Below are 10303 nucleotides of genomic sequence, written 5' to 3' on the forward strand. Positions count from 1 at the left end.
TTGCTGTTCCTCAGTACAGGGTCTATTCAGAAAAGGAAAAGACACAGAACAACTAGGAGATACCCCTCTCAGCAAAGATACTCCATCTTTCATAGTAATCCCCCCAAACCATTTGTATTTCCCTTTAGCTGGTTCAGAGTGGTGTGAACAGCAAGAATTCTGGCCATGTGCTGCCAAGGGCTCAGCTCTGCTCTGCTGCAGTGGCGACATGGAGCTGGTTTGTGACAGCTCTGATGATCACAAGGGATGTCAGATGTAACCCACCTTTAATAGAAAAGTTCCATTTCTGACCCCCCTACTCACAAGAGTATGGTCTGCAGAACAGAGGTTTCTATTCTCTTTAGAATAATTTTTCTGTTAGATATGTTCCACCATTAAATCTTCAGGGTGTTCTTTTTAGGAGTAAAAATTCCCATTTTTATTGCTAAAAATTTGAAGAATCTTTAGAAAAGACAAGAGACAAAAGGGCTCAAATCTCTGTGGTTAAAAGCAGAGCCAGGAGAGCTGCAGAGTCCTTTAGCCTGTTTCCCATCTGCCATACTCTTTACCTTGTACTGCATTCACTTTGATTTCACACAAACAAATATTGAAAACTACATCCACAATGCAGTGATGAGAGCAGGACAATGTTGTTTCCAAGGTCAGCTCTGTGAAGTGTCCCCTGTGCCAGCCCAGAGGTGCAGCTGTGCTGGACAGAGCAGGACAGGAGCCCTCCTGCAGGGAAGCCAAGAGCTGGTACAGGAGAGTGCCCACCCCCAAGGGAAGGCTCAGCACTGCCCAGGGTCCTGTGCTCATTTTTGAGACTGCCTGAAATATTCATCTCTGAGAGTAAAAGAGTTGGAATTTCAGTGCAGCCTCCTGAACTGAGAGAACAATGTCTGTGCTACAATGCCTAAGCAGGAAACACACCTCAGGACTAATTCCTTTCCTGTAGCCCCTGTCTTTTCTGAGTTTTGCAAAAAATTCTCCATTCAATGTGGTGTAGTGGTCTGGAGCTGTGAGCAGGTCTGACCCTGCAACAGGGAGACATGGAAAAGATCCTCCCTCAGCTGCCAGGTTTGCTCCTTGCCCACAGCCCTTCTGCCCCAGCCCTGGCAGCAGCTCCCCAGGCCGGCTGAGAGCTGCCCCTGGCAGGCAGCAGAGTCCCTGCCCAGCACAGCGCCCTGGGCTGCAGGACCCTGCTCTGCCCCACAGCCCTGGGCACCCCTGGCTGCACCCCCGGCTTCACAGCTCTTCCAAAGTGCCCCAAAACAGCCCCTGCTCACCCATCCCATCAGCTGGGGCTGGGCCAGCTTTAGGAGATGCCTCCAGGAGCTGCCCCTGCACTGCCCTGCAGCCACAGACTCACCATGTGCAGCCCTGCCAAGATTCCTCCTGCAGGGAGCTCTCAGCCCTCCTGCCAGTGCTGAGCCCCTTGAAGCTCTGTCTGTGCCCTGCTGGTGTCCCTGAGCTGCCCTGGCAGTGCCCTCAGCCCTGCTGGGCTGTGCAGAGGAGCTGCTCAGCAGCAGAGCTGTCTCTTTGAAGCTCTTCTTGCTTGCCAGGAGCTCCCTGTGTGCCAGGAGCCCGGCCCAGCTCAGCAGCACAGCAACAGCCCCAGGCATTTCATGACCCTCAGGGGACTTTGATGTTGTTTACATGAGACTCAGTCCCTGAGAGGAAGTTCAAACAACTTTTCAGGAAGTCAAAGTGAGATTGAAACACTGAAGTTTCTTGTAGTGCTAATGAGTCTCACTGAGGGACATAACTGAGAACATTTCCCCAGGTTCCAGTTAGAGCAGAAAACTGCAGACAGTGATGACAAGGATGGACAAGCAAGGGAAAGGTGGCTCTGATGCTGAGGAAACCTGGATGTGTTTCCTTAATCCAGAGGACCAAGCCCTGACCCCCAGCCCCTGGGAAGGCAGATCCTGTCCCTGCCTCATTCCTCAGGGCTCTTCCTGGGGCACTGGGATGTGGGATGTGCAATGCCAAGGGCAGGACCATGGGGTGGCACCTGCCAGGCTGCTGAGCAGGGACAAGGAGGCCATGAGGCCCCAGGGCTGCAAGGGCCACTTGTCTCCTCCTGGCATCAGGGGCACAGACAGCAGCCCTGGCCAAAGGCCTGCAGAAGGTGGCTGTGTCAGGGCCTTTCAGCTTCTCCCCATGCCTGTCTCCTCTCCAGCCCAGGCTGTCCTACGGTGTCCATGCCCTGCCCCTTTCCCTGCAGGCTGTCGTCATCCCCCCGGCTGCCCCACCTGGCTGGCACCTTCCTGCACTGACATCTCTGCGTCCTCCCTGGCTCTTCCTGCACACACAAAGCCTTGGGCTCATCCAGACTCCTCCTGGGTGATGTGTTCCAGCACAGTGTTTTCCATGGAGTGAAATTCCTTTTTCCTCATGTCCACTCGGGACCTCCCCAGCTGCACTTGGCATTAGTTCTTTCTTTCTCATGCTCTTTTCTGCTATGAGAACAGGATTCATCACCTCTAAATCCTCCCTTCAAGCCCTCTCAGGGTTGTCCTGTACTGTCCTCAGTCTCCACACCATTGAGGCCACAGCTCCTTAGCCCCTCTCTAGTGGTCAAGTGCTTGAGACGTTTAAACCCCATCTTGGGAGATCTCTGGGCACTCACAGATGTTTTTGCAGATGAAAATATCGTGCTCCTAGTCTAAGTAAATCACAGTTGTCATGACAAACAGCATGCATTCCCATTGCTATGGTCACTTACCATGGCAAATAGAATAAATTCTCATTGCCACAGTCAGTTACCATGGTAACCGTAATACATTATAATTGCTATGGTTGGTTACCATGGCAACCATAATACATTCCCATTGCTACAGTCATTTACTGTGGCAAACAGTATACTTCCCACTGCTACGGTCAGTTACCATTGCAACCATAATACTTCCCACTGGTACAGTCATTTACCATGGCAACCATCATACATTCCCACTGCTATGGTCAGTCACCATGGCAAACAGCATATATTCTCATTGCCACGGTCAGTTACCACAGCAACTACCATACATTCCCATTGCTAAGGTCAGTTACCATGGCAACCATCAGACATTCCCATTCCTACAGTCAGTTACCGTGGCAACAATCATACTTCCCCACTGGTATGGTTGGTTACCATGGCAACCAGCATACATTCTCATTGCCATGGTAAGTTACCACGGCAACCATCATATATTGCCATTGGTACAGTCAGTTACCATGGTAACCATCATACATTCCCTTTTCTACAGTCAGTTACTACAGCCAACCACTATACTTCACACTGGTACAATCGGTTACCATGGCACCCGTCACACATTCCCATTTCTATGGTCAGTTACCATGACAAACATCACACATTCCCACTGCTACAGACAGCTACCATGGCAACCATCACACATTCCCGTTGCTATGATCAGTTACCATGGCAACCATCATACATTCCCATTGCTATGGTCGGTTACCATGGCAACCAGCATACATTTCCATTGTTACAGTCAGTTACCATGACAACCATCAGACATTTCCATTTTAATGAGCAGTTACCATGGCAACCAGCATACATTCCCATTGCTATGGTTGGTTACCATGGCAACCATCAGACATTTCCATAGTTATGGGCAGTTACCATGGAAAACAGCATACATTCTCATTGCTACAGTCAGTTACCATGGTAACCATCATACTTCCCACAGGTACAGTCAGTTACCAATGGCAACCAGCATATATTCCCGTTGCTACAGTTAGTTACCATGGCAACCATCATACATTCCCATTCCTACTGTCAGTTACTATAGCAAACATCATACATTGCCATTTCCACAGTCAGTTACCCTGGCAACCATCATACAGTCCCATTGCTACTATCAGTTACTATGGCAACCATCATCCAGCCGCGTTGCTATGGTCAGTCACTATGGAAACCAGCATACAATCCAATTGCTATGGTCGGTTACCATGGAAACCATCATACATTCCCATTCCTACAGTCGGTTACCATGGCAACCATCATACATTCCCATTGCTACAGTCAGTTACCAAGGCAACCATCATACATTCCTATTGCTGCGGTCAGTTACCATGGCAACCACCATACATTCCAACTGTTATGGTCGGTTACCATGGTACCCATCACAGATTCCCATGGCTGTAGTCGGTTACCATGGCAACCATCAAACATTCCCTTTGTTATGGTCGGTTACCATGGCAACCATCACAGATTCCCATGGCTGTAGTCGGTTACCATGACAACCATCATACGGTCCACTGCTACAATCAGTTGCCATGGCAACCATCATACAGTCACGTTGCTATGATCAGTTAGCATGGCAACCATGTGAATTCCAGTTTCTATGGTCAGTTACCATGGCAACCATCATACAGTCGTCTTGCTACAGTCGGTTACCATGGCAACATCATACAGTCCCGTTCCTACTGTCAGTTACCATGGAACCATCATACAGTCCCATTGCTACAGTCGGTTACCATGGCGACCATCATACAGTCCCATTGCTATAGTCAGTTACAATGACAACCATCATACATTCTCATTGCTACAGTCAGTTATCATGGCAGTCATCATACTTCCCACTGCTGCGGTCAGTTACTATGGCAACCAGCATACATTCTCATTCCCACGGTCAGTTACTATAAGAACCACCATACATTCCCATTGGTACAGTAGGTTACCATGGCAACCATCATACATTAGCATTGCTATGGTCAGTTACCATGGAAACCATCGTACAGTCACGTTGCTATGATTGTTTACCATGGCAACTAACATACATTCTTGTTGCTTCGGTCAGTTCCCATGGCAAACAACATACTTTCCACTGGTACAGTCCGTTACCATGGCAACAACAATACATTCTCATTTCCATAGTCAGTTACTGTGGCAACCATCATACAGTCCTGTTGCTACAGTCAGTTACCATGGCAACCATCATACTTCCAGTTGCTACAGTCAGTTTCCCATGGCAACCATGACACATTTCCATTGCTGCGGTCAGTTACCATGGCAACCATCATAGATTCACATTGCTATGCCTGATTACCATGGCAACCATCATAAAGTCACATTCCTATGGTCGGTTACCATGGCAACAAGCATACATTGCCATTGCTACAGTCAGTTACCATGGCAAACAACATAAATTCCCATTTCTACAGTCAGTTATTATGGCAACCTCTTGGTTCCTCTTGATGAGAAGCAGATGCAGATGACCCTCCCTGTTGTCCACCAACCTGCCAGCTGTGCTCTACAGGTCTGTGTCCCAAGGGCTGTCTTGACCAAGACCCTGCACAAACCTCTAGCACTCTTTGCATCCTGTCGTGGTGCCTTTCCAGTGAATTCCAGGGTTATCAAAGCCAACTTGAATGGGCTCTTTGTCTCACACCACAAAGTCAACCAAACCACTCTCTCCTCTGACCCTCACCCACAAAAGTTCACCCAGTTTGTTCATCCCCTAGAGCAGCTGCACAGGTCCAAGAAGCTCCTTCCCACTGAGGACACCTCTCTCCTGCTCTTTCTCTCCCGTGTCTCCTTGGCCTTCTCTCCCAACCCATCACAGCCCTGCAACCTGGGAACTGTCTCAGCAGGCCTGGGCTGTTATTGCCTGCAAGTGGAATGAAGAGAGACTTGGGGCTGCAGCTCCTCCTGCCTGTGCCCCACACGCAGGGCATTGGGGCCTGTCTGGCTGCAGCCCCTCAGTGGGGGCACCGGGGTAAGAACAGACTTGCAGTGGGGAAAGCTGCTCTGAAAGCCCCGAGAGCTGGGGTGTGCAGAGGCTTTGCTGACAATGGCCTTGGGGGTGGACGTGCTGGGACTCAGGCCCAGGGGGAAAATCCCAGGCCTGATCCCTGAGGAGATCAGCACATGCTGCTGAAATGGGGGAGAGAAGAGCCAGCAGAGGGAGGAAACAAGTGTGGACAGCCTGGGCTGATGGGATTTGGACTCGTGCCTGGCCCGGCCTTGGCTGGGCAGAGAAGGGACAGCCTTTGTGTCCCTGCAGGGCTGGGATTCACTCCCTGCCCCAAAGGCCCCCAGTGTGTCTGAGAAGCCCTGGGTGGTGCCTGTCACACAACTGCTGGGAATGGGGACGGGGTCCCTGCACAGGCCCTGTGCTGTCCATGGCAGCTGCTGCACTTGTGCTGCAGAGCCCTGGCACCTCCCCTGGCACTACAGGCCCCTCTTTGGCTGTTCAATCCAGGCTCTGCTGCCCTCAATTAGGTTCAGCAGTGAAGGGATGTCCAGGAGACAACTGCCATTGTACTCTGAGGACATGTAGAAAATACCCTGATAAACAACAGAGAGAGACCTCTTTCCCTGTGCCACCTGACTCCATTTGGTCACCTGAAGACCTCTAGGGGCTGCCCTGGACAGAAGGAACAGTGACAGGTTCCCCTGTCCTACATGTGGGCACCTTCTGCCACTGAAGTTGGCCAAAGCAATGTCCCAGCAGCCTCCAAGAAGATCCCACAGCTGCTGCCCTGTCCCTAGGAACTGCTCCATTGCAGCCTGCAGTTCCCAGCAGGAATGTCGGTCACCTCTGGCCCCTCAGAAGGAACCAGGGCTTTGTGTCCCAGCAGGTCACTCCTGGCTTTGGTCTTCATTCATTCCCATGGGAGCTGGGACAAAGAGTCACCTGCAGGGGCCTGTTTTGGGCCCACTGAAGTGGGGCAGGAGGAATCCAAGCCCATGGGGGTTGTGGAGGGAGCTGAGTGTCCTTCTGGCCCCAGGTCTGCAGAGCCACAAGGAGACACCTCTGTTGACTCAGCTGAGTCCTTCCCTCAGTGCAGGTGAAGGAGATCCCTCCTGGGCACTGTCTGGGTTTCCTGTCTAATGATGGGGCATGAAAAGGGGACTCTTGGACTTAACTCTGTGTGTGTTTGGAGAAATGACAGTGCTGAAAGAAGTGTCTGTGCCCAGCTGAGAGAAGGCACATCATTATTTCCTTCAGCTGTGTGCCAGCAGGTTCCCCTGGAGCCCCAGGGACAGCTGGAGGGAGCCCAGAGGGGCAGAGAAAGGGCTGCCTGGGGCTGTTGCTGTGCTGCTGAGCTGGGCTGGGCTCCTGGCACACAGGGAGCTCCTGGCAAGCAAGAAGAGCTTGAAAGAGACAGCTCTGCTGGTGAGCAGCTCCTCTGCACAGCCCAGCAGGGCTGAGGGCACTGCCTGCAGCACCCAGGGCACAGGAGAGAAGGCAGAGACATGAGAGGCAGCCTGGGCTGGGAGGTGACTGAGCTCTCACTACACGAGAAACCTTCCCAGGATTTGAAGGAAGAATTCTCTGGCTGTAGGAAAGTTCAGCTTCTCTTCCTGGAGGCATCTCCTAAAGCTGGCACATCCCACAGCTTCCAGGATCTTTCAGCAGGACTCTCCCAGTTGCTGCAGTGCAGGGGAAGTGGCCATATGGCAGAGCAGGGCAGGAGCTGCAGGCAGCAAGGGCAGAGAGGAGAAGGGAGCAGGAGGTTCAAGGGATCCTGGGGTGGGAGGACAGGGCAGAGCTGCTCAGGGCAGGAACCTTGCCAGCCCTTTGCCACGGTCAGGCTGTGGCTGCAGAGCAGTGCAGGTGAGTTCCTGCAAGTGCCTCTCCCAGCTGCCAAATGGCAGCAGTGGCAGGAGCTGTCAGGATGGCTCTGCTGGATTTGCTGGGGTGCAGCAGGAGAAGCTGCTGCAGAGCAGGACTTGCTGCTGCCCCATCAGAGGCCCAGGGCCAGAAGGTTCCCTGTGCCAGGGCTGGCTGTGGGGTGGGAAGGTGGAGGTGCAGCCAGGGGTGCCCAGGGCTGTGGGGCAGAGCAGGGTCCTGCCCCCAGGGCTCTGTGTGCTGGGGCAGGGACTCTGCTGCCTGCCAGGCTCAGCTCTCAGCCCGGCCAAGGAGCTGCCACGGGGCTGAGGGAGAAGGGCTGTGGGGAAGGAACAACTCCTGGGAGGGCAGAGCAGGGCAGAGTCCTTCTGATCTCCAAAGTGTGCTGCAGGGATGAGGGCTGGTCACAGCTCCAGATCAAAGCAGGAAATTTCCCAGAAGGTATTTGCAAGAGGCACAGACAGACAGGTGGTATTAAAGAGAAGGAACCAGTTCTTTCAGTGTTATACTCTGGGTTGTCTGGGTGCTGACTGTGACAGAGAAAATAATCTCTGAGCACAGGAGGAGACACTGAAACTTGAGCTCTGTTAGATTAGAGGGTGCTGAACCTGAGAGCATCAGACATCAAAACTGTCTTACAGACGCATCAGTGTCACTTTTCCAGCCTCCTCAGGGTTGCTCTGACATTGCCATCAGAGCCTGCCCAGGCAGAGATGCCCCTGGGCAGTGCCCTGTGCTGCTGGGAGGGCTCTGAAAGGCAGAGCTGAGCCCCCAGGGCTGGGATGGGCTCTGGCAGCACTGGCAGGGCCCAGCCCTGGGCCCAGGGAAGCAGCTGCTGGCAGGGACAGCTCCAGGCAGCAGAGCCCTGGGCAGGGAGTGGGGGGGAAAGTGCCCCCAAGGCCTGGGGGAGGGGGTGTTCAGGCAGCTCTGGGGGCCCTTCCCTGCAGCTCTGCTGGGCACTGTGTGCTGGGCCATAGAAATGAGGATTCCTGCAGTGGAAAAGAACCTTCCCCAGGTGTGATGGTAAAAATAAAAAACACAGGTACAATTATTCTAAGGACAGACTAAGCTTCTGCTCTGCAGCCCCAGCTCTTTTGAGTCATGGGTGTAGAGATGGAACTTTTGTACTCAAGGTCTGTTACATCTGACATTCCTTGTGTGTGTGAGAGCTCTACCAAAAAATTCCATGTCCCACTGCAGCAGAGGAAAACTGACTCCTTGGCAGTGCATTTGGTGACATTTGACACATCGATTTCTTTTAGAAATGGAGTTGCTTTTTCACAGAGGTCTGTCTTAACTGTTCCCTGTCCTTTCCTTTTTTGAACAGACCCTGTGCTAAGAAGCAGCAAATGCCCAACAGCAGCTCCCTCACCCAGTTCCTCCTCCTGGCATTCACAGACAGGCGGGAGCTGCAGCTCCTGCACTTCTGGCTCTTCCTGGCCATCTCCCTGGCTGCCCTCCTGGCCAACGGCCTCATCCTCAGCGCCGTAGCCTGTGACCACCACCTGCACACCCCCATGGGCTTCTTCCTGCTCAACCTCTCCCTCACAGACCTGGGCTGCATCTGCACCACTGTCCCCAAAGCCATGCACAATTCCCTCTGGGACACCACAACCATCTCCTACATGGGATGTGCTGCACAGCTCTTTTTCTTTGTATTCTTCCTTGGAGTGGAGTTTTCCCTCCTCACCATCATGTGCTACGACCGCTACGTTGCCATCTGCAAACCCCTGCACTACGGGACCCTCCTGGGCAGCAGAGCTTGTGCCCACATGGCAGCAGCTGCCTGGGCCACTGGCTTTCTCAATGCTCTGCTGCACCCAGCCAGTACATTTTCCCTGCCCCTGTGCCAGGGCAATGCCCTGGGCCAGTTCTTCTGTGAAATCCCACACATCCTCAAGCTCTCCTGCTCACACTCAGGCTACCTCAGGGAAATTGGGCTCATTGGGGTTAGTGCCTGTTTAATATTTGGTTGTTTCATTTTCATTGTTTTCTCCTATGTGCAGATCTTCAGGGCTGTGCTGAGGATCCCCTCTCAGCAGGGACGGCACAAAGCTTTTTCCACGTGCCTCCCTCACCTGGCCGTGGTCTCTCTGTTTGTCAGCACTGTCCTGTTAGCCTACCTGAAGCCCCCCTCCCTCTCCTCCCCATCCCTGGATCTGGCGGTGGCAGTTCTGTACTCAGTGATGCCTCCAGCACTGAACCCCCTCATCTACAGCCTCAGGAACAAGGAGCTCAAGGATGCCATAAGGAAAATGATAACTACATGTTTTTTGAGAAGCAATAAACTGCATCTTTTCTTCTGCAGAACACTCATGGCGTAACTCATTTTGCATCCAGCCTGCCTTCTAAAGCTTTTGATAGTGTTTGCGGTGGGGGGCTTTCCTTTTTTGTTCATCTCTTCATGTCGTTAACACTGAAATTTTATTCTTCATCCCATATAATTCACTCTCTACCTCTTCTTTTTTCACCCACAAAATATAGAAATCAGAAATCATGCTTTGTGTGCATTTAAACAAAATAAAAGTTTGTGCAGCAAGGTATTTGTCAAACATCCTCCCTGTGTTAGTTTGTACATGAGGAATCACAATCTCTGAGTGTAAGAAAGGACACAAATGCTTTTTTCCAGATTCTTCCTCCAAGACCTCCCCTGAAGCTGGAGGGCATTTCCATGTTTGCAGATGTGGAGGGGAAAAGAGTCCCAGCACTGCCAGGGAGCCCCAGAACTGGGTCTGTTC

The 10303-nt window shown here is 52.2% G+C and overlaps 1 protein-coding gene across 1 annotated transcript; it reads left to right on the plus strand.

Moving 5' to 3' along the window:
• Window positions 1-8914: 8914 nt before the first annotated feature.
• LOC112841017 (olfactory receptor 14C36-like) lies at window positions 8915-9889 on the plus strand. Its single transcript, XM_025894918.2, has one exon. The coding sequence runs from the start codon at window positions 8915-8917 to the stop codon at window positions 9887-9889; it is 975 nt and encodes a 324-aa protein (XP_025750703.2).
• Window positions 9890-10303: the final 414 nt, after the last annotated feature.

Source organism: Manacus vitellinus, unplaced genomic scaffold, assembly GCF_001715985.3.
Source record: "Manacus vitellinus isolate BGI_N305 unplaced genomic scaffold, ASM171598v3 ctg7180002432721_pilon, whole genome shotgun sequence".
Lineage (NCBI taxonomy): Eukaryota > Metazoa > Chordata > Aves > Passeriformes > Pipridae > Manacus > Manacus vitellinus.

Bases quoted from the DNA above. Each gene is read 5' to 3' on its own strand.
- LOC112841017 (XM_025894918.2), top strand. From the start codon at position 8,915: ATGCCCAACAGCAGCTCCCTCACCCAGTTCCTCCTCCTGGCATTCACA.